At 36.5% G+C, this 25,741-nt stretch overlaps 1 protein-coding gene across 3 annotated transcripts in view; it reads right to left on the minus strand.

Moving 5' to 3' along the window:
* The window catches only part of RASA2 (RAS p21 protein activator 2), a 124,305-nt gene that overhangs the window by 57,382 nt on the left and 41,182 nt on the right, over nucleotides 1-25,741 (minus strand). For all 3 annotated transcript variants that reach the window (XM_069563683.1, XM_069563672.1, XM_069563692.1), the window contains exons 4-5: nucleotides 25,118-25,212; nucleotides 15,472-15,548 (exon numbers count right to left, since the gene is read on the minus strand). In XM_069563683.1, coding sequence (XP_069419784.1) covers nucleotides 15,472-15,548; nucleotides 25,118-25,212 — 172 coding nt within the window. The remainder of the gene's footprint in view (nucleotides 1-15,471; nucleotides 15,549-25,117; nucleotides 25,213-25,741) is intronic.

Below are 25,741 nucleotides of genomic sequence, written 5' to 3' on the forward strand. Positions count from 1 at the left end.
GTTCAGGACAGTAATCTCGAGGGGATAATAAACAAGGTGAGCCCTCTAACTGTCCTGGGCTACTGCTAGACGGTCTCCTTGAGAAGAAAGAGAGGGGCTGTCAGTTGGGGAAGGCCAAGGTGACTAGAGTTCCCAGGACAGGGTGCTGGAGGAAACAGAACTGCACAGAGTGAAAGAAATCACCAGAGAGCTAGAAAAGTACCCACACCACCTGCCCATCCCCAGTCTTCAGCTGAGTGCTGATAAGCACATACCTGTGAGGAAACTGTATGTGCTGATAAGCATATACATGTGAGGCAGAGGTGGGGGGGAGGGGTAGTTAGAAAAGAATAGAGGGGACAATTCCTGAAGCCTACAAATGACTATCAAGAGATCCCATGGGCATGGTAAAAAGCTGGTAATTTATGGGTGCTGGCATCAGTAGTGGGAAAATACTAGCCACAGGCTAAACGGCCATTCTGGTTCCAGCTAACAAAGCTTAAATGCAAACCATAAATGAATCACACTGTTTCCAAATAATTTAAGTCTTCAACTATATTCGTAAGAATACAAAAGTATCCAGCAACTCCACAATGTCTAGCATCCAACAGAAAATAACTAGAAACATAAAAAAGTCAAGAAAATATAACCCAGGAGGGAAAAAAGCCAAATCAATAGTAACAGATCCAGAAATAACACAGATGACAGAGTCAGTAGATGAGGACATGGAAAAAGTTATGACTACATTTCGTATGTTCGGTAGAAACACAGAAGACATTAAAATCTGAACGTCTACAAGTTCTGATATGAAAAATACTGAGTGGGATTAATAGAAGGTTAGAAATGGCAGAAGAAAAGATTAGTAAACATGAAGGTAGAGTAACAGACACATTATACAGATATGTAAATGGTCTAAACATGTCAACTAAAAAGCAAAAATTTTCAGATGGGGCAAAAAAAATTATACTCTGTCTTTAAGAAATTCTTTTAAATATAAGATAAAAATAAAAGTAAAAAACAGAAAAATATATACCATGCTAATACTAACTAAAGGAAAGCTGAATCAATGAGTAATGACAATCCAAATATCCATTAGCAAGGGTCTAGCTGAATAAATTATGGTAAATCCATACAATGGAATTCTACATAGTTGTCAAAAGAATGGAGTAAATATCTGTTCTCTAATTACACTGATTATGGAGAGATCTTCAGTATATATTCTTAAGTGAAGAAAGAAGTTACATTCTATATATAGGTCTTTAGTTTCTTTAGGTGGATATATTCCTAAGTATTTAATTCTTTTCGTTGCAATGGTGAATGGAATTGTTTCCTTAATTTCTCTATTTTCTCATTATTAGTATATAGGAATGCAAGGGACTTCTGTGTGTTGATTTTATATCTTGCAACTTTACTATATTCATTGATTAGCTCTAGTAATTTTCACACTGAAACATGTATAATATCATATAAGAAATGAATTGCCAGTCCAGGTTCGATACAGGATGCTTGGGGCTGGAGCCCTGGGAAGACTCGGAGGGATGGTACGGGGAGGGAAGTGGGAAGGGGGTTCAGGATGGGGAACATGCGTATGCCTGTGGCGGATTCATGTTGATGTGTGGCAGAACCAATACCATGTTGTAAAGTAAAAAATAAAAAAAAGCAGTGAAGTGATAAAAAAAAAAAAGAAAGAAGTTACAGAACTCTATACTTTGTATAAGAATGGAATGGGAAACATTAATATATTTTTATTTATAACAATATATGTGCATAAATTTATTTGCTTGTATTTGTAAAAATACTGACAAGACTAAAATTTGGGAATGGGGACTTATTCAGATATATCTGACACAGTTTTGAATCTGCAAACATAGAAAACTTTTATATTTCCAAAGTGAAAATAAACTTAAAGAGAGAACTAGAATTAGTTCAAAAGACTGCTACCGCTGCTGCTGCTGCTAAGTCGCTTCAGTTGTGTCTGACTCTGTGCGACCCCATAGATGGCAGCCCACCAGGCTCCCCCATCCCTGGGATTCTCCAGGCAAGGACAGTGGAGTAGGTTGCCATTTCCTTCTCCAATGCATGAAAGTGAAAAGTGAAAGTGAAGTCGCTCAGTCGTGTCCGACTCTTCACGACCCCATGGACTGCAGCCTACCAGGCTCCTCCATCCATGGGATTTTCCAGGCAAGAGTACTGGAGTGGGGTGCCATCGCCTTCTCTGTCAAAAGACTAGAGCACAGTATTTGATTCTAATCCTTAGTGATATATAGTCTTAGAACAAATAGAACAGTTAAAACTTCTAAAACTTCATTTAATAACCTAATCATCAGTGGTAATACTGGTATTATTATTTTGAATCTACTGTATCTATTTTATAAGATAATGTAAATAATCATATTGTTAAGTATATAATGTTATGGATTAAGATTTTCAATGTAAGAGGAAAGAAATACAAGTATAAAATCGAAGTTGGACTAAAAATCTTCTAGTATTAAATTTAAATTACAAACATGAAAAAAGGAAGAAAGCAAGTGAACCAACCAGCCAGGGAGGCAGAGTGGGTGTATTAATATCAAACTAGATTTTATAATGAAGAATATTACCAATATTAGAATAAAGAGGGATATTCTATAATAACAAGTTCAATTTATCAAGCAGACATAAAAATACAGTATAAAACAAAACAAACACACTCCAGGCCCAGACAGCTTCATTGGTGAATTTTTACACTAATCATGTAAAAAATAAATTACATGAGTTCTATAAAAACTTGGAAAACTGAAGAGGAGAGACTATTTCCCAGTTCATCCAAAGCGACTGTTAATATCCTGATTACAAAACCAAAGACATTATAAGAAAACTACAGACTAATATCTTTCATGAAGAGAGACACAAAAATCCTTAACAAAATTCAGCAAATCAAAGCCAGCAATAGGTAACAATATTAACACAACATTGACCAAGTGGATGTGGTTTAAACATTCCATCAGTCAACAAAATTCACCATTTTAACAGATAAAAACAAAAAATAAGTGTTAAGATCATCTGAATATCCATCTCTGGTAAAAATTCTCAGCAAACTAGGAACAAAGGGGGAATTTTCTCAACCTGATGATGGATACCTAACACTGTACTTGGTGGTAAAAAACTGAAAAATTACCCCCTAAGATAAGTAATAAGACAAGAATGTTTGTTCTCACTTCTATTCAACATTGTACTGGAGTTTCTGGCCAGTACCATGAAGGAAGAAACAGACTGAAAAGGAAGAAGTAAAGCCATCTATTCACAGATGACATAACTGACTGTGTACAACACTGAATAGAACCTATTTTTAAAAAGCTAGTAGAATTAATAAGTGAATGTAAAAAGGTTGCAGGATATAAAACAACTTCCATATACTAGCAACAACCATATATTCACTTTGTCTCAATTTTCTCTCCTGAGGTTCTTTACCTCAGTCCGTTTCTCTAAAATAAAAATTACTGCCTGGACTTCAAGTCACTTTGCACCTATCTAATTTTTCTATTTTCTCTCCTAATTTCTTGACCTCCTATTCACTCCTCCCTTTACTGAAATCCAGTTTTTTCTGTTTTTCATTCCATGGAAACTCTCCTCATTAAGGTCCCCTGAGTGTCAAATGCTATCCATATTTTTCAGGGGTATTCTCACTGGATTTCTTGGCGGCATGCAATATTTCTGATCACTCTCTCTTTGAAACTCTCTTCTCTCTTGGTTTCCTTGACCCTAACTTCCTTTGTAACACCTATCTGTATGCTCCAGGTTTTTCTAATTCTAACTGCTGGAAAAAACTGAAAGTGTTAGCTGCTCAGTCGTGTCTGACTCTTTGTGACCCCATGAACTGCAGCCTGCCATGCTCCTCTGTCTATGAGATTTCCCAGGCAAGAATACTGCAGTGAGTTGCCATTCCTTTCTCAAGACGATGGAGATCATCTCGACCCAGGGACTGAACCCAGGTCTCCTGCACTGGCATTGGCAAGTGGATTCTTTACCATCTGAACCACCAGGGAAGCCCTCTACTACTGGATTTGCTAGCAACTGCTCTCTTTATGCTACATAACCTCCCTTAACCCTACTACAATCTAACACATCTATTCTTATGGCCACAACTACTATCAACAATACACTTGTATATGAGATCTCACCACAGAGTTAAAGATTTCTGTATCTGAATGTCTGATGGAAATCCCTACATAGATGTTCAAGAGCAGCTAAAACTCAACTCACTACCATCTATTAAAGCAGCTCCTTCTCCAGTATTTTCTCTTTGTTGTATATACCATCACCACCCCTGTATAACACAGCTAGAAATCTAGGAGCCATACTGGAATAATTCCTCCTTCTTCCTCACTTTCTATTATCTAATCAATCAATATGTTTCAGTGATTCCACTCTCTAAATATTACTTCATCTGGCCTCTTTTCTCATATCTGCAACTATTGCTCTGGCACAGAATCCACTCTCACTTGGATCTCATAAAGTAAATCCAATGACCCTTCATTGTTATCATTCAGTCGCTAAGTTATGCTCAACTCTTTGCGACTCCATGGACTACAGCACGCCAGGCTCCTCTGTCCTCCACTATCTCCTGGAGTTTGCTCAAATTCATATCCTCTGAGTTGGTGATACTATCTAACCATCTTCTACTGCTCCCTTCTTTTGCCTTCAATCTTTCCTAGCATCAGGGTCTTTGCCAATGAGTAAGCTCTTCGCATCAGGTGGCCAAATTATTGGAGCATCAGCTTCAGCAACAGTCCTTCCAGCGAGTATTAAGGATTGATTTCCCTTAGGATTGACTGGTTGGTTTGATCTCTTTGCAGTCAAACGGATTCTCAAGAGTCTTCTCCAGCATCAGCGTAATATCCTTCAAGTTCACCCCCTAGTTTCTGTACTTACTACTGTCACAAATCTGATCTTTCTAAAATGCAAATCAGGTGCTCGCTTTGGCAGTACCAGATACAAATCTGTTCATTCTCTACTGTCTAAAACCTTCCAATAGTTCCATAAGCTCCTAAGTTTTATAAGTTCATATGGTACATAAGAGCCTCTAAGAACTAGCTCCAGACTATTTCATCAATTTCTGATCAGTCTCTGACTCAATGTTCATATATCAGGCAACATCAAGCTGCTTTTAATTATACACACACACAAAATACCACGCTGTTTCTTGACTTCATATTTTTGTTTGTATTATTCTTTTCCTTTTGGAAAAAAAACACTTTTTCTAGACAAGCTATTTTCTATTCATCCATTAACAAGTCAAATGTTAACCTTTCTTCATTTATCTGTTTTAAAATTTATTTAGTGCCTAGTTAAGTGCCAGATGCTGGGGCCATGAAGTGAGTAAGACAAACACTGCCCCTGCCCTCATGGAGCTTAGAGTCTACCTGAAGATGACAAGCAATTACTAAAAAATAATAATAACTACAAACAGTGGCAAGTGCTATGGAAGACAAAGAATAGGGTACCCTATTTTAGGATAAGTGACATTAAGTTGAAACTTAAAAAAGACAAGAATGAACCAACTAGAAGAAGAATGGGCATAAGGATATTTCCAGCAAAAGGAAAGGCAGATGCAGATCTCTGAGCTAGAAGAGTAATGTCACACTCAAGGAACTGGGAGAACAAGCATGTTCATAGGAAGTATGCAACAAAACAAGATCAAAAGGCAGGGGATGTCGCTGGATCTATGGGCCATGGTAAGGAGCCTGAATTTTATTCTAAATAAATGCACTGCAAACTCAAGTGTCTGAGCAGGGGACTGCCATGATCTAGTTTATGTTCCAAAAGACTGCTCTGGGCTGCTTACAAACAAAATGGACTGCTGACTGGAAGAAGAGTTAAAAGATTATTGAAATAGTCAAGGTAAGAAATGATTCATGGTTTGAAATAAGGAAATGTCAGTAGATGTTTATTAAAAATTAGAAAATTCAAGAAAAAATTTTATAGAACCAATAAAAACAATCCTATCTGTGGTGGGGTAGAGGAGAAAAATTTTAAGTGACTCCAGATTTTTGGCTTGATCAATCAGGTGGACGGTGGTACTATCTGCTAATGCTGTGGGGAAGAGTTAGATATTAACAGATATAAAAGTCAATATTGCAGCTTTAAATGTGTTAAATTTGTGTGCTGTGAGACATCAGAGTGGAAGGCAAAAAAGGTAGGTGAACAATGAGTCTGGAGCTAGAAAAAAAGATCTGGATTGGATGCACAAGCTGTAGACAATTTTTCAAACTTTTTATTTTGAATTAATTTTTGACTTTCAAAAAGCTGTTAAATATTTGGAGTTCCTGTATACCCATCACCCAATGTTAACATTTTGTGTAATCAGAGTAGAATTATAGAAACAGAAAAGTCATTGATACGATGTTAGTTAATAATAAAGTTAACTAGTCTACAGACCTCATTTAAATGTCACCAATGTCCTCTTCCTGGCACATGATGCAACACAGGATCTCAAACTGCATTTAGCTTGTCATGTCCACTTAGTCTCCTCTATCCAAAATGGTTCTCTGCTCCATGATCTTGACAGTACTGGCCAGTTATTTTATAAAATATTCCTTAAATTGAATTTGTCTGATGTTTGCTTATGATTCGACTAAGGTTATGCATCTTGGTATCCTTCTTAATGCAACTTACAGGAGGTACTGAATGTCTCATTATTGGTGACATTAGTTTTGAGCACTCAGTTAAGATGGGGATTCCCAGGTGATACAATAGGAAAGAACCTGTCTGCCAAGCAGGAGACCTGAGAGCCAGGTTTGATCCCTGGGATGGGAAGATACCCTGGAGGAGGAAATGGCAACCAGCTCCAATATTCTCGCCTGGACAGTTCCATGGACAGAGGAGCCTGGGGTTGCAAAGTGTCAGACACAAGTGAGTACCACCACGGGTTAAGATGGTACGTACCTATCAGACATCTTACAGTGTTATTCTTTGAGACTATGCATATATGCTGTCTGTCATTACACTTATGCCCATATTGTAGTACTTGCTAATAGTGATTTATTTCTATCATTTATCCTATATTCACAAATAAGGAAAAGCAGTCCTTTCTCTACCATGTACTTAATTGTTACATCAGCACTAGCTCACTGACATTTACTTTACAGACTTTAATCTATTATTATCATTATTCACTTTGATGCTCAAATTGTCCCAGACTTGGTTATTTGGAGCTCTTTCTAATTGACTTCAACATCCTTTCTACATGGCCTCATTATTTTTTGAGCAATTCCTTACTTTCTGACTCCACAGAAGCTCTAGGCTCATCTTTTATATTTTTCTCTGTTTCAGTGACTCTCAAACATGTCACTACTTTAAAAAAAAATTCACCTTCTTTTTACTGGAGCATGTCTAATAGGCAGCCAGTAGCCACATGTGGCTATTTAAATTTTAATTAATTAAAATTAGACAAAACTTAAAATTTAGTTCTTCAGCTGCACTAGTCGTATTTCAAGTTTTCAATTAGCCACACAGTTACTGGCCACCAAAATGAACAATTAAGACAAAAGACATTTTCATAATTACAGAAAAATCTAGTGTACAATCCTGACTGGAGAATGTTATTTAGAATCAAGTATATAGGAAGTGAGCACATTCATTGCTCCTGGGATGACACTGCCTACAGTGAATAGAGCTAGTATGCATACACGCATGTACACGCACGCACGCACACATACACCCCCCTCATAGCTATTAGACAGTCTTACTTTGAGAACTCTGCCTTCAAAGGAGAGCAGATAAACAGGGATGGTAGTGGGAAAGGGGAGTGGAGATGAGGCCTGGGAACACGTCTTTTAGAATGCAAGATCCTAGAACATGTTTATACGCTACTGAGAATAACCTAAAAGAGCAGATAACACTGATGAAACAGAAGAAGGGATAAATGAAGGAGCAAAGTCCTTTAGTAAGATAACAACAGAGAACCCAGAGCTCAAATGGAAGAACTCACTCACAACAAGAGAAGGGGCACCGCATCTACTAAGCGTTACGGATAATGAGATGGAGGCCAATCCGGGTTTGCAGATTTGGATTCAGGAAGCTGTGACCAATTTACAGTTTGCAGAGATGGAGAATCTCACAGGTATAATGAGAAGCATAGTAAAACTCCACGTTAATTGTCAAGTACCCATGTGAGGTTTGTGACCATGAATTTAATTAGTCTTTCTGTGTGATTTTTGTCTAGCAATATTCAGGTGCACACTGAACACAAAGGAAGAGGTTGAGTTCATTCATATTAAAGGGATGAAGAGAAGGGCAGGGGAGTTTAGGGAACCTGTAAGAAAGTAACTATAGTGCCAGATCATGGAAAAAGGCCTAGAAGAAAGTAAAATAGGAGAAGGAAAGAATGTGGTAAAGATCAGTGGATGGAAGTCTTATTGAAGAAATGCTACAATGGGGAGCTTTCTAGGCCTAGAGAGTAATGGCAACTACTGGGATATGAAACTTTCCACAGACCTCTCCCCAGAACTGTTAAGTTCAGCAAGGAGCGCAAAGAAAACAGCACAGAAAGCCGTGAACATCACTGAAAAAAAGAAAATACCACAAACTTCAAAATACCTCTAAAGCTGAGAAATCAACAATAAACCCCACAAAGCTACTACTGGAGTTCCATTGTTCTATGGACGTTGAGTATGGACAGTGAAGGCTTAAGTGAAAAAGACAAGGAAGGAAAGAATGCAGATCAATATATGTCCACATACAGACCTGTTTGTGAATATTTATAGCAGTTTTCTTTATAACAGCCTCAAATAGCAAAGAATTCAAATATCCATCAGCTGGTGAATGTGTAAACAAATTCCATACAAAGGAATATTATTCTTAAATAAAAAGAAATGAACTGGCTTCCAATTCTAGGACAAGATGGAGTAGATGCGTATCTCCCTCTTCTTCCCATCAAGCATGGCTAAAAGCCCGGGATGTTGAACAAACATAATAAAACTAAGCAGTGAAGAGAAGAAGGCAAGTCAATCAGAGATCTTGGAAACCAACAAAATTGGGACTCAGCAGTGAATTCCCTAGGTTTTCTTATTATCCCTTATATATCCCAGACTGAGTACCAGAGAAGCTACCAACCCAGAAGTACCAATGGGAAGAGACAAAAAGTGCCCAGAGAAAAGCCAGCTTTCTCTAGCCAGCTTAGCAAGATAGAAGCCATTTTTAGACAATAACCATCTATTCCAGTTAAACACCATGATAAACACTGGCTCTACCCTCACACCCCCATCAACAAAGGCCTAAAGTTGAGGTGAGAACCTAGACTTTGACCTCTGACAAGCTGTAATGAGCCCTTCTTCCTGTAGAGTCAGTAGAGACCACGTGAGGAATATGGATTTCCATCGCCACCAAGTCTAACCACTCCTCCCCCTCCAGGTCAGGGTGGCATCAGAGAAGGCTGAGAGGGAAAGTTAGACTTTCACCACTTTGTAGGTGTAACTGACTCCTCCCAACCAGGATATCACTGGAGGCCACAGGGAACAGTAATAAGGTACTCCTCCCTGTCCCAGTCAGAGTGGTACCAGGAAGAAGCAAAGGGGAGCCTGAACCAGCTCTCATTCAGCAGTTTCAAGGAACTCTTCTCCTTCCTCCAGGGGTATCAACAGCAGTTGACTCAGGAACCTGGGCTTCTATTTCTACATGATAATAATGAATAGGAACTCCTCTTCCCCAACCAGCAGAGAGTCAGAGTCTGGTAAGATTCAGAGTCTCATTACATAATTCCCAAAATGTACAGGATAGAACTGGAAACCATACAATCTCCAGCTTGAATGAGAAAAGACAATCAGGATGACAACACTGAGACAACATGGATGCTGAACTTATCTGATAGAAAATGTGAAAGCAGGCATCATAAAAATGACTCAATGAGCAATTATGAACACATTTGAAAGAAATGAAAACATAGAAAGTTTCAGCAAAAAAAAAAAGAAAGTCTTACCAAAGAAATAAAGAAGAACCAAGTAGACATTTTAGGACTTAAAAATACCATAACCAAAATAAAAATAACTCCACAGATGAGTCCAAGAGTAGAACAGACAGAACAAAGAATCAGTGAGCTTAAAGAAATAACCTAATAGGAACAACAGAGGGAAAACAGATCAGAAAAAAAAAGAGAGGGGGTGGTGGGCAGAGCCTCAGGTATGTATGGGATAATAACAGATCTAACATTCAAGCCACTGGAGTCTCAAAAGGACAGGGGAGAAATCTAGCAGGGCTGATAAACGTAACAAGAAAAAATGGCTAAAAATTTCCTAATCTGACAAAAGATATGAGCATGTAGGTTCAAGAAGCTGAGCAGGATAAACCCAAACAAATCTATAGTCAAACTATAACACTTAGACAATGAAAGACAAAGAAAAAAATCTTGGAAGTATCCAGAGAGAAACATAGGAAAATCTGTATAGGAAAAACAATTTAAATGATAGTGGATTTCTCATCAAAAATCATGGAGGCCAAAAGGAAATAGTACATTTTTCATGTGCTGAGGAAAAGAAGAAGAACTATCAACCAAGAATTCTATGTTCAGTGAAATATCCTTTAGGAATGAAGAAAAAAAATCAAGACATTTTCACACAATGAAAAACTAAAAGGAAGTGTAACCAGTAGACCTATCCTAAAAATAGTGGTAAGAGGAAATTCTCTAAACATAAAAGACAGTGATAAAAGAAGGGATCCTGAAATGACAGGAAGGAAAAAATACGGAAAGAGCTAATATGTAACTAAATACAAGAGACTTAGAATTCTCTTCTTTTCTAAACTGTGTTAGAGAGCTGAAAGACTAACACTGATGGAGGTTCTTACTGTTGTACAATAAATACTTCAGCACTAAAGAATTGATGCTTTTGAACTGTGGTGCTGGAGAAGACTCTTGAGAGTCCCTTGGACTGCAAGGAGATCCAACCAGTCCATTCTGAAGGAGATCAGTCCTGAATATTCACTGGAAGGACTGATGTTAAAGCTGAAACTCCAATACTTTGGCCACCTGATGTGAAGAACTGACTCACTGGAAAAGACCCTGATGCTGGGAAAGATTGAAGGCAGGAGAAGTGGACAACAGAGGATGAGATGGTTGGATGGCATCAACAACTTGATGAACATGAGTTTGAGCAAGCTCTAGGAGTTGGTGACGGACAGGGGGGCCTGGTGTGCTGCAGTCCATGGCGTCACAAAGAGTCAGACACAACTGAGCGATTGAACTGAACAGAACTGAAGCCTAACATCAGTAATTATATTAAAAGTAAGTGGTATAAATTCACTAAATAAAAGACAGAAATTGGCCAAACAGATTTTAAAAACTGTGCACAAAAACTGGCTGGATGTGACTGGGGAAAAAGCCAACCTCAAAGGTTACATATTATAAGAGTCCATTTACATAACATTTTTGAAATGACAAAATTTTAGATATGGAGACAGATCAGATGTTGCAAGATTAGAGATGGTGGTAGGGGAAGTGTGGGTGTGACTATAAAGGGCTAGCATAAGAGAGATATTTACAGTGATAGAATCATGTCGTATCTTGATTGTGGTGGTGGTTATACAAATCTACACATGATAAAATGATAAAATGTATACTCTGCAATGTTAATTTTCTGGTTTTTATATTGTATTTATAGTTATGTAAGATGTAACCACTGAGGGAAACTAAGTGAAGGGTACCAAGGACCTCTCTGTACTTTGTAATTTCCTGTAAATCTATGATTTATTTCAAAACTAAAAAAAAAAAAATCAAACTGCCAGAGTTTAAAACCAGACTCCACTCTTTCTATATGAACTTGGACTTATTTAACCAATCTGTGCATTGTTTCATCACCTGTAAAACAAGGACAACAGTATCTACGAATAAGTTATGACACAAAATAAAAAATACCTAAAAAAAGGATGAAATACTGATATATAATATGGATATATCTTAAAAAGCAGTATATTAAGTAAAAGACACGAGATTATATATTATATAAATCTGTTCATAGAACATTCTGTAAAAGGCAAAAAATAAAGGGAGAGAAACCAGATCATAGATGCCTGAAAGTGAAAGTCACTCAGTCGTGTCTGACTCTTTCCAACCCCATGGACTATACAGTCCATGGAATTCTCCAGGCCAGAATACCCATTGGAGTGGACAGACTTTTCCTTCTCCAGGGGATCTTCCCAACCCAGGGATCGAACCCAAGTCTCCCTCATTGCAGGTGGATTCTATACCAACTGAGCTAACAGGGAAGCCCCTATGGTTGCCTAGAGTTGGATCTAAGGAGATGGGAATTTAACACATCTCTGAGTAATGCCTTTTGGTATAGTTTTGACTTCTGAAGTCATCCAGATAGTCTACATATTCAAAAAATAAAAGTAAACCAACAAGGATGGGGGAAAACATTAAACTAAATACAAACAAACCAAATCAATCCACTTAACTGTATTTCACGTATACAACATAACCAAACTGAATAGAGTTGAGAATAGTGCAAGGCGGACTAATCCAAATACCTTCACTATATGCTCTCGGTCTAGAAGAAAAACTATACACAAATCTTAACTGTTTTCAGTAGGCAAATCCAAATTGAGGAATATCTAAAAAAAAATAACTGGCCTGTATCTTCAAAAATTTCAGTACCATGAAAGACAAAAAATGATAAAGACTGCTGACTACAGGTTAGGGAGATTAGAGACATTACAACTAAATTTAACACATGATCTTGGACCGTATAGTTTTTTGGAGAGAAAAAGATGTCTAAAGGACATTATTGGAACAGATGACAAAAGTAAAATGTAGTAACTGTAAAGTACTGAAATATAAAAGCTATAGATAATACTTTTATTGTAACAATGTTAAATTTCCTAAATTCAAAAACTGTAATAGAGTACATTTAAATATTATATTTATACTATTTATAATAGTGTCATTATTCTTAGAAAACACATACTGATATATTAAGGATTATGGTATGTGCAACCTTCTTTAAAAGAGTTCAGAAGAAATTAACTAAGTAAGTAATATATATAGTATTTTATGTGTGTGTAGACTCCAGTACTCTTGCCTGGAAAATCCCATGGATGGAGGAGCCTGGTGGGCTGCAGTCCATGGGGTCACTAAGAGTTAGACACGACTGAGTGACTTCACTTTCACTTTTCACTTTCATGCATTGGAGAAAGAAATGGCAACCCACTCCAGTGTTCTTGCCTGGAGAATCCCAGGGACGGGGGAGCCTGGTGGGCTGCCGTCTATGGGGTCGCACAGAGTCGGACACGACTGAAGCGACTTAGCAGCAGCAGCAGCAGACATATATAAGTACATAATATAAATATATATTTACACAGAAAGAGAATACATCAAAGGAGCTGGGTTTTTTTTTTTAGGAGAATAGTCTGGAGCAGCAGTATAGTATATGTGTAGCTCAGTCATGTCTGACTTCGACTTCATGGACTGTAGCCCATCAGGCTCCTCTGTCCATGGGATTTTCCAGGCAAGAATACTGGAGTGAGTTGCCATTTCCTCCTCCAGGAGATCTTCCTGACCCAGGGATGGAACGCAAGTCTCTTGCATGTCCTGCATTGGCAGGTGGATTCTTTACCACTGCGCCACCTGGGAAGCCTGTTAGGAGCAGCAGTAGGAGAGTATTACTGACCCTGCTCCCTGGCCCGTAGAATACATAGCCTCAGACTGAGAAGGCAAGAGGAACCAGAGATCAAACTGCCAACATTTGCTGGATCATTGAAAAGGCAAGAGAGTTTCAGAAAAACATCCTCTTCTGCTTTACTGACTATGCCAAAGCCTTTGACTATATGGATCACAACAAACTGTGGAAAATTCTGACAGAGATGGGAATACCAGACCACCTGACCTGCCTCTTCAGAAACCTATATGCAGGTCAGGAAGCAACAGTTAGAACTGGACATGGAACAACAGACTGGTTCCAAATAGGAAAAGGAGTACGTCAACGCTGTATATTGTCACCCTGCTTATTTAACTTATATGCAGAGTACATCATGAGAAATGCTGGGCTGGATGAAGCACAAGCTGGAATCAAGATTGCCGGGAGAAATCTCAATAACCTCAGATATGCAGATGACACCACCCTTATGGCAGAAAGTGAAGAACTAAAGAGCCTCTTGATGAAAGTGAAAGAGGAGAGTGAAAAAGCTGGCTTAAAGCTCAACGTGCGGAAAACTAAGATCATGGCATCTGGTCCCATCACTTCATGGCAAATAGAGGGGAAACAATGGAAACACTGACAAGCTTTATATTGGGGGGGTCCAAAATCACTGCAGATGGTGACTGCAGCCATGAAATTAAAAGACGCTTGCTCCTTGGAAGAAAAGCTATGACACATCTAGACCGCATATTAAAAAGCAGAGACATTACTTTGCCGACTAAGGTCCGTCTAGTCAAGGCTATGGTTTTTCCTGTGGTCATGTATGGATGTGAGAGTTGGACTGTAAAGAAAGCTGAGCGCCGAAGAACTGATGCTTTTGAACTGTGGTGTTGGAGAACTCGAGAGTTCCTTGGACTGCAAAGAGATCAAACCAGTCCATCCTAAAGGAAATCAGTCCTGAATATTCACTGGAAGGACTGATGTTGAAGCTGAAACTCCAACACTTTGGCCACCTGATGCAAAGAACTGATTCATTGGATAAGACCCTGATGCTGGGAAAGATTGAAAGGTGAGAGGAGAAGGGGATCACAGAGGATGAGATGGTTGAATGGCATCACCAACTCAATGCACATGAGTTTGAGTAAGCTTGGGGAATTAGTGATAGACAGGGAAGCCTGGCGTGCTGCAATCCATGGGGTCACAAAGAGTTAGGCACGACTGAGCAACTGAACTAAGAAGGCAGCAGAGGGAACAGTACTTCAGGGGATATTCACTACATATCAGTTAAGACATAGAGAAAACATTCAGAAGTCAGGGATATTCAGTTGTTTATTGACAGCCCAGAGGAAGGGTTTTGGACAGAGGGAAAAGGCTGGAACAGATTTACTAAACAGTTAGAAGATTAGAGTCTGGGTGATAAAAATGAGTTGAGAGCAAAAGTGTAAAAAAGGAATTCAAAGCAGGTAAGAATCAACACTGGTAATCTCAAGGTACACATTCAGTTTTAGCCCTAAGGGTCCGTAATGCCCTGCTGGGTTTTATCTATTGGAGTTTCTAGAGGCCATCTACTAGGAAGCTTTTCCAACTCCTTCCTGTTTGTTAGGCTATACACACATGTTTATCTGTGATCCTATGAAAACACCCTACATCTATCATTTAACACACATTAAATAAATTATTAGTTGAATGAATTAATGACATATATAACCTGAGTAGACTAGATGTGAGAAAATAAACTAGAAAACAAATTAATAAAGGAATAACATAGCAGAGTTCATTTCTTAAAAAAAGATTTTGAAGTATTTAAAATAAGGAGTTGACTTAAGAGTCAAAGAATACAAAATGGAGAATTATTTCTAGTTGATTTTGGCAAAAGAAATACGCTTACTGTACAACAAGCTGCTGGCACACAGTTCCATTTTCTGTTATCAGTTCATTCAGTTTTAATTCAAGGTGAACTTTACCCTATAAAGACAAAAAAAAATTACAAATTGAGAAATCTATTTTACTGACAAAATATTAAGTAAAGGTATGTTCTTTTTTTAAAAAAACTTCTTATTTTGTATTGGGGTATAGCAGATAAACAATGTTGTGGTAGTTTCTGGTGAACAGCAAAGGGATTCAGCCATACATATACACGCATCCATTCTTCTCTCAGTTCCCCCCAATCCAGGCTGGCACGTAACACTGAACAGAGTTCCACGTGCTATAAAGGTATGTTCTTTTTCAAATGGCAGTCATAACATTTAGTTATCCACTAACTAAATTTTAGTGATCCTTAGCACATGGCTTTGTCTACATCAAGTACATGTTAAATGACTTATAACCAACAATGCAGATCAAAATCTGAGAGATAAGCAGTCAAATGCTTATATTGAACATGATATTCAAATCTAAGAATTCTATTCCCTATTCAACAAATATTTATTTATCTCAATTATCATGCATTAGGAAGATAACACACATTTTAGGAAAATTTGAATTGAGCAAATTCAAGACACAGAATGTTTTGTCCAGAAAAGATAAGTATAAAGATAGTATCATACAAATTTAAACAATAAAAGTAACTTAAAACTGGTAAGATTCAATTTGTCACACTTACTTTTCTCAAATAATTAAGATTTATGGAATATTTACTATATTTTAGGAGACACTGTAGGAGTAGGTAGGAATCTACATAAGTATAAAATAAAGTCATTGGGAATTCCCTGGTAGGCCAGTGGTTAAGATTCTATGCTGTCTCTGCTCAGGGCCCAGGTTCAATCCCTGGTCAGAGAACTAAGATCCCAAAGCCATGCGGTGAGGGGGAAAAAGAAAAAAGTAAAACAAAGTTACTACTTATAAGAACTTACAATCTAGTTGGATAGACAATAAACAGGTGAAGAACACTGATGAAAACATAGGATGCTAAGAATGAAAATAAGGGCTACTTTCTTAAAAAGCCATGAACAAATGGACTTTTAAAAAATTTAGCAGTGTAAGTTTAAAGCAAACTATCAACTTCTCAAGAAACAAAGGCTTAGGAACAATATAATCCAGGACTTGATTATTTCTACCCTGCCATCAGGGATGAGCAATTCTAAACTGGTAATGAGCAATTCAGAACTGGTTAAGAATTGGTGCTAGATTACCTCCACCCAACTGACATGACAAACTGTCACACTACCAAGTGAAGATTTCAAGGGTGTGATATCTAGAGACTAATGACGTAAGTAATTTCATCAGAGGATGAAAAGTTTATTATCTAGTTACTATTCTTCTTTGAAACAAGCCTTTAGACATATGCAGAAATCTAACCTGAATCAGCCTATTTTTAATGGGCATATTTTATACAAGAGAGATTCTGAGGTTCACTGACTATAAAGCTCAAGGGATTGAGCGATAAGCATTGATGTATCTCAACATAAAAGTCTGCATAAGAAAGTTAAGCTCTAAAAAACAAAGGCATCAGTTGCCATAAAATTAGCAGTTAGGTGGAATTGGAACTAGATCTAGCAAACCTTCCACTAAAAACCTAGATATAAATTATTTATAAAATCATATGTGATTTATAAAACAGGTCTTTCATTCATCAGGCATTTAATATTCACGCCCCTACTATTCAAGAGTGATCTCGAGAAGGTCCATGATATGTAGTAATTTATGACTCAACGAAAATTCTGAATCCTAGTTTGCTATCACACCAGCATCTGTGTCACTTGACTCATGAGTGAGCCTAGCCAACTGCATCAACATTTACATCTCAAAGCAGTTGTACCATTTTAACATATATGTGTTTTATGGTAGAAACTGTATACTAACAAGGCACGCCCAAATACTTCTCAGAAAATGTCTAGGATCTACTCTATTTTAAAAACAATAAAAACTATTAATAAAGAGTAGAAGAACAGTATAATATAATTTCACTGACAATATCATGCACTGTATCAAATGTACTGAACACTGTATCAAGTCAAGACTAGAAATAAAGAAGATATTTAATGGGGTTCTACCAGGAATCATTGCCATTGAGTCAGAGGCTACCTAATATGTTCATTACTTCCACTGGCTGTTAAACAGAACATTCTTTTAGTATTAGTCAACAATAACATAATTACGTATTAACCTGGTCAAAAAAAGAGTGGAGAGAGAGCAAGGAGACACAAGATACATACTACTAGGGTGGAACACTAAAATTAAAAAGCATTATGAACTGAATTAAGGAAACTAATTTCTAAACTGTAAGTACTACCCTCATTATATACTTTAACATGGAAATATACATATATATATATGATACTTAGTAAAAGAAACAAATCACAAAATAGGGTATACAGTTCAAAGTTAATTTGTAAAAATAAAACATACTACATATATTGCTATATAAAATTACTACAAAGCTTGATCAAACTTTGGTTGGTAGGATTTCAAGTTCATCTAGATTTTTAAAGTTTCTACTACCAATCAATGTGTTTTGCTTTCTAGTAAAAAAAGAAAATGAACAGAAAGTTTTAAAAATTATTTGAAGGTCCTTTTTAGTGTTACAAACCCATATTTGAAAACACTTAAGAAAAATCTGGTATTCCCTACTATATTCACCTGCAAGTTCAGTTTTACTTACATCTGTCACCATTTTATAAATATGGAGAGTATTAAAACAAGTTTATTTGGGGCTGGGAGGGGAGAAAGTGAAGTCACTCAGTTGTGTCCAACTCTTCGCTACCCCATGGACTGTAGCCTACCAGGCTTCTCCACCCATGGGATTTTCCAGGGAAGAGTGCTAGAGTCGGTTGCCATTTCCTTCTCCAGGGGATCTTCCCAACCCAGGGATTGAACCCAGGTCTCCAGCATTGTAGGCAGACGCTTTACCCTCTGAGCCACCAGGTTTCAGTAAAACATTATGAGTTCAGCAAAACAGTTCCTAGTTTCCTTTGAAGCCAGGGACAGTGGCTAAGGATAGCCATAAGACAGAGTTCTAGCCAATGAGGTGTAAATAGAAGCTGCCAGTAGAGCAACCAAAGAAGCTGCTGGAAGGGACTCTCTAACTTCAGCAGTGGCCTGAGAGGCTAAAAAGCTTACTCAAAACTTTCTATAATCTCATGCTGGAAATGATAAAAGCAGGAGCCCAGGGCCCACCAAGATAGAGAGGCCCTTGAAAACACGCAGGCTTTCTGCTGGAATCTTTGAAGGCCTATGCTTGAGCAGAAAAGGTGAACAACATAGAACAGCCTTACAGTGAGTGAAATCTAGCCTGGAATCAGCCAAATCCCTAACTGGGTTAAAGAGATCAGCCTCTAGCCTAACCACATGCCAAAAGCAAATTTTTCTGGAGGGAGGAAAAAATATCCAGAGCTTCAAGTTATCTCTAAAATATTTCATATTTCAATATCCAGCATTCCATCAAAAATTATGAAACATGCCATTAGACCAAACACCAACCCCCCCTCCAAGAAACCCAAAAAATCAAAACCTGACAGAGAGGATCAGATTCGTAAGAGACATAGACAATGGATTTAACTGACATAGAGTTTGGTTTGGAGGTTTTTTGAGATAGAAAATGAAATGAAAAACTGAGCAAATACCCGGAAATGATAAAATATGTCAAATGAAAAATTCAGAATTAAGCAATAAAATAACCAAAATGAACATGTATTTAACCACAGATTAGCCATAGCTGAAAAGAGGACTGGTGAAGTAGATGATAGATTAGTCAGAGAGGAAGAGTGCATAAGAGACATATGAGACATAGTAAAATGGTCTATTATTCATGTAACTGAAGTCCCAGAAGAGAAGAGAAAGAACAAACAAGGGGAAAAATGGAAAGAGATAATTGCCTGGAATTTTCCTAAACTGAAGACAGACATCAAGGCACAGAAAGTAAGAGCCCCTAGGAACACCCAAGGAGGATAAATATAAAGAAAACCACATGTAGGCAGGGCATAGTAAAACTGATGAAAACAGAAGATAAAGAATCCTAAGGTGACTAAAAATAACAGGGACGGTACTTACAAAGAAGTAACTGTAAGATGCTGACAAGAAACTATATCTGGTGATAAATGTGCAGTGTGATTTGACCCACCATAGCTTTCTTATTATCCATCCTCATAAGGAAGGTTCAATAACAAAATAACATATCCTTTATATATGAGGAAATAATGGAAGACCAAATATCTGATCATCTTCTATATTCTCATTTAAAAACAAATCAAATTCTTAGAGGGCATTTTTATTCTATATATATTTCAGAGCACTAATCATGGTAGGTTGATATAAGCAACTATACCACATTAATATGTATAAGCAGCATACTTAGAAGCTTGTATTACTCTGGTACTATCTGAGGGTTTATATTCTAACTTTATTTCAGCTACTATTATAAAAATTTCACATAGAAAAATCTGAGATTATTTTAATTTTATAGTATATATATTCTCATACCATATCGTAGATATTCCACGAATTTTTGCATAGTTTGGGAAAGTCAAATGAACACAGGTATTTGGGCAAAACACAATACATGCACTTAAAAACTGCATGGGTCTTTAGTTTTCAATCACAAAACACTAAATTTTAACAATAATCTCACAGAACTCAGTAATTTTCAACTGATGAAAATTTTTCTTCATCTGAAGGAAACTTCTAGATTTCTGGTCAATGTTCTTTTATATAATAATTAATTCTATGAATCATTTTGGACACAGCTGCCTATCTGATGAAAAAATAAAGGCTGCACTTAATTATCTTCTATTTACAGATGGATTTGCTTTCTCTTTAAAAATTATTTATTTTGATCTAGAATGACTCATTCCTTTATTAGTCCATGTTTACAAATTTACAGATGCAGTTTTAAAAATACCTACATACTCATTATGTCTTAACTGGACATGTTTAAAGGAATCCTAATGTATGCATTATTTGCTATAATCACTGTACTTTAAAATTTTTATTTTTAAAAATGTTTTCTATAAATTTATAACAAAAAACATACACACAGTTGCATATAAGAATACATTGTTATTGCATTTTTTTAATGCTTGTTTTAAATAGGGCAGAAGCCATATTACCACCCCCACACACACCAAAAAAAACCTACAAAACAACCAATAACTTATGGCATGATCCAGAAATTCAAGATAAGCTTGTTGGTAAAGACTTATTAACTAAGCAATTACAGCAAAAGGATGTGACTGACACTGCATCTGGATTTACTGCTTGTACAAGTTGTATTGAGACAAATACCCTTAATTAATGAGAACACCAACTTCTCCATATGAACGATTTGGTTTAATCAGTCATATCAAATATAAAAGCATACTTTTTAATCATAATGCCTGAAAAATAAAGAAAGAAAAATACTTAAAGAGTTTGTGGTGAACTCCAGGACCAAACAGCTTTAAAAGCATGGCTGGCAGATCACCTTAGCCAAAAGAGAACTTATAGGAAGGGGTACCAACACACCACCTAACTTTGTTTAGGTGGCAAAAAATACAAAGAAACGACACCAAATGAAGTAAGATGATAAGCAGGACCAGAAATTAAGGAAGAACATGCTTCATAAAACAGGGAGCAGTCAACAATACCAAAAGCTGCTGAAAGACCATGTAAGAAGAGGACTGAAAAATGACCACCAGACCCAGTAACACAGAAACATTAGTGAAAGCTGTCCATGCATTCCCTCCAACCCACGGTGGGGTCTGAAGGCAGGTTAGAGTAGGTTGAGAAAAGAATAGTTCAAGCCACAGAGGAATGCTGCAAAACAAAACAAAATAAGGAAAAAAAAAAGTATAGAAAAATGCACTCATGAAATATTATTTATCTTGAATGTTTGAAAAGAAAACTGAAAAAAAATTAACATTAACAGCAATTAATAAAGCATCTGGGAAACAATTCAAGGTAAGGGGTTAAGTGTTCTTAGCAATTTTTGAATTGTTTTGATATAAAACCCATCTTACTACTAAGGGAGCTTCTTATTTGAGGGCTAAATTATGTTTCTGCATGTTACTTCCCTAGAACTTTAGCACTGAAAGGAATCCTATCTACTGAAGAATGAGTGAAGTTCTCATGCACAGTTGAAGATCCCTAGGCAACAATAACTTAGCAACTCTTTTGGGTACAAATACCAATTGGAGCCAGGAAATCAAGTATCTCCCTTGAAGCAGGTATCAATCGTTTTCTCAACCCTTAACCCTTTCCTTATAGGACAAGCCCCAAAACTTTACTCCCCAATCATATCAAATTAGACTGCAGTGGGCTAACCCAAATCTGCCAAATTTTCTCTCTAAACTGTGACAGAGAACTGAGTCAGACCTTAGAGGTCTTAGGGTGAGGGGTCTAAGGGCCTGACTACAGCCCTTAGCGTGACAGGGCCATATGGTCAAACAGGCTTAAAGACTGATATGGTATTTTTTTAGTTGTCAATAAGAAATTAGGGTGGGTTTATGGAGAGAAGCAGAAGGGAGAGACATGTAGTCTCATCAGATATATAAAAGGAATACAATGGAATCCCATCATTAAATCATTTTTTTCTTTCTCCTTCATTTTGCAAAGTGAATAGTTATTAAAACTAGAGGGGAAACAGAAAACAGTAACTATTCACCTTACAAAATAAAAGGGAAAGAAAGAAACACTATTTAAATAATAAGCACTTATACTCAAATGAGCACAATGAACACATGAGTAGGGAGAAATGCATCAGTGGGTTTCATTCCTGTGTCCCTTCTGCAGTACCTACTGCTGTATTGAGAGAAAGTCCATGCAGTATATATTTATTTGCCATGGTGCCGAATGCAAGCCAGCTATTTTATGCACCGGTCAACCAAAAAAAATAAACCACCCAATATTTTAGTGTACTTTATGAGAAATTAAAAACAATATTTTAGTGTACTTTATGAGAAATCCCAAAAACCATTTTGACTATGTGAACTGTATCTGGTCTGTTATAGTAAGAACCTGCAGCTCCTCTGTAACTGCCTGACAACGTTCTAGCTCTCACTGGTCATATTAAAGTTCCTATAATCATACTCCAAGGAGCTCCCTAGGAACTGTCTGTCATCTTTCCCTTTTTCTTTGAGCTAATTTGGTACACTTCAGTGCCTTATACTCAGATTTTCCTAAGTGATTCTCCTAATAATCTGTTGGAATCTTTTTTTGACCAACAGTACAGAAAAGTGAAAGGCAGTAAAACAGTGTGGTTAGGAATTTAAGAATCAGATACGCTCTTTATAGGAATCATGGCTCCACCACTTAATAGTTTTGTAACTGTGCAGACATCATTTAACCTCTATGAGTCCATTTTCCACATCTGTAAAATGGACATAATGCTATCTACAACTCACAATGCTAATCTGAAGATTAAGTTAAATAATATATATTAAGTCCTTAGTACTGTGCATGGTATATGCTGTTCTAATTACTAATGGCAATTATTAGCTTAAATTCCTGCTGAACTCAACCTGTCTCATTGCTTTCTCCTAAGGCTTCACCAATTGCTCTTATTTCCATGACATTTTTATGAAATTCTGTAAAATTTAAGCAAGAAACAAATTAACAAAATAGAATTTGTATGAATCAAGCTGCTTTTCTATCTTTCTCAGACTCACAAGGTTAATTTAATATTCTGAGATCTGTTTTGAGGCCAAACAATATTTTCAATATACACATTAATGTGACCAGTGTTATGCATCCCTCCCAACCACTGAAATACTCTTCCTTCTAAAATTTATTTTAAATAGTGAGTGGATCTTACAAAGTAACTATCATTTAAGACAAAAGAACTGTAAAGGTTAATAACTCATGGTCATGAAAATAATTCATAGCAAATAAAACATATAACAATATCTAACAGTTAAATGCTATTTGCAGATTTTCATGTTTTGGACATACCATTAAATATACACCATCAAATAAAAAGTCTGTTTCCCAGTACTGATCTCTAATACCATCTCCAATAATTATATAAAGAGTATTCTACAGAAATAACTAACTTTGGAGAGCTGGGTCCCTTAAATCCTTTAACAGATCACATTAGTCATAAGAATAACACTGGACTTTAATAAACTACATTTTAAAATAATCCTCAAACTTCCTTTTAGACCAATTCTCAAAGTCTTTTCCGTATCTTTCTTTTTTTGTTACACCTATTAAAGAGAAAAATAAGCACTTCAAAACGTTCCTGTCTACCTTCTGGTAAAGGCATATCAGGGAAATGAACACCTGACTGACTAGTGGTAAACAGACATTTTACATTTGTATAGCTATTAACAGCTTTTGAAGTACTCTTAAAGGTATTTCACTTAATTCTCATAATCATTTGAGTCAACATGGTAACTTTCATTCCCATTTTACAGAAATAAAATTCAAGGTCAGTAAAATAACCACATATGAAAATTAGGACCTACATTTTTACACTTCAAGTTTAAAACCCTTTCCATATCATCACATTGCCTCCCACCTGGATCATTTACCAAATAGTATAACTGGGATAAGAATAAAAGCTATTGTCAAATGTAAAGAAAAGAACATTAAAATGGGATAGAGTGAGGAAAGGAAAAAAGTTTCAATTATATTTTATACTTAAGAAGGCATTTTAGCAAAAAAATACTTAATTTTTTGAGAATTTAATCAAACAGAATGCTTGAGAGGTTATGAGGAAACAGAGACACGGGCACTTTATTTGCAAACATCTGTGGGTGTGCGTGCAGTACTTTTTTTCTTGCCTTAAACTTCAGTTTGAGTCACAGTGGCAAATTATAACTTCTTTTAAGAGAGGAAGAATTCTGCTTGCAGTTATGCCCTTGGGAAGCAATTTCACAATCCTTACCATATTTTTATAAATAAACAAGGTTACCAGAAAAAAAGAAAAAGGATTCCCTTTAGATAGAAATAACAATTTCGAAGAGCAGCTCACACTTTTCAGAAACAAATACAAAGTTAAGCTACACAGCTGAACATATTTCTTTAACTCACACACAGAATCTTTACGATCTCTCATTTTGGCAAGAGGAAAGATCTCTTATTTAAAGCAACAGCTTTGAAATGAGTAATGATATCCTTTCAAATAAAAAGAAAGGTGAACAACGGGAAACACGGTGGGTATGAAGGCTCTCCATGGTGGGCTTAGGCACGGTTTGAATGAATAACACTGGCCCAAATCTAGTTTATTCCAGAGTAAAGAGAGCATCCTGATCAGAACAGATGAAATCACACAGTTCTAAGGATTCTCCTCTGAGTTAATAAAACATATCTTTTTCATTAAAACTTCTTCCTCATCTAAAAAAATTACTAATTTGCTACTGTGACTCAAACAAAAGAACTAAGGCAGGGAAACAAATGTCCTCCTAACACACACCCTCCAAACACATACACATACATTATTCTTGATTTCATGTGGCAAGGCATTTTCTTCCAGTTATGTTACCAGAGATGTATAATGCATGGTGCCAGAATTTAAAATAAGTATGATAAGCTCTCTCTGTATGAACGAGTATAATCAGTTCATTTTTCACTTCTTTTCTGTGAGTGACAATCTCTTCCATCACTTATTCCTTAATATTTACCTGAACCTCTGAATTGGAATCAACAGGCTGTAGCGAAAACCAAGTTTCTTTGCCACTGTGGTTACACAAGTCTTCTTTTTTGATGGCTACTTTTCCTATAATAAATAAGTAAAACAATGAGGAAACATATTTTCTATAATCATCAGCACCATTACATATAATACATTAAAAAAAATTTTTTAAATAATTTTTATCTGCTGATACCAAAATCCATTTTTATAAAGCAGTTTCTGTATTTTAAAGAATGAAAAGGTACCTCATTTTCCTCTACCACTTGACTGACCCTTCTCTGAGCCATTCTGAATTAGGGGATTAGACTAAAACCCAGTCATATTTATATACAATTGCACTTTTCAGTACTTATTCAGATTCACTTTTTTACCCAGAGTACATTCAGTATAAAAAGCAATGTACAATGATTGTACAATGATAATGCAAACTAATCCTCCCAATTCTTTAACACTATGAATAAACTGTGTTTTGTCTAAACAGACATATCTGCACTTAATAAGAGTTTATAAGCTCCAAATAAGAGAACAGAAAATAACAATCTCATATGGTCATTAATAATTTTGAAAACTGACTTGAAATTATGAGTAAAATAATTTTACTGAAAATTTGATT

This window comes from Ovis canadensis, chromosome 1 (genome assembly GCF_042477335.2).
Source record: "Ovis canadensis isolate MfBH-ARS-UI-01 breed Bighorn chromosome 1, ARS-UI_OviCan_v2, whole genome shotgun sequence".
NCBI classification, from domain to species: domain Eukaryota; kingdom Metazoa; phylum Chordata; class Mammalia; order Artiodactyla; family Bovidae; genus Ovis; species Ovis canadensis.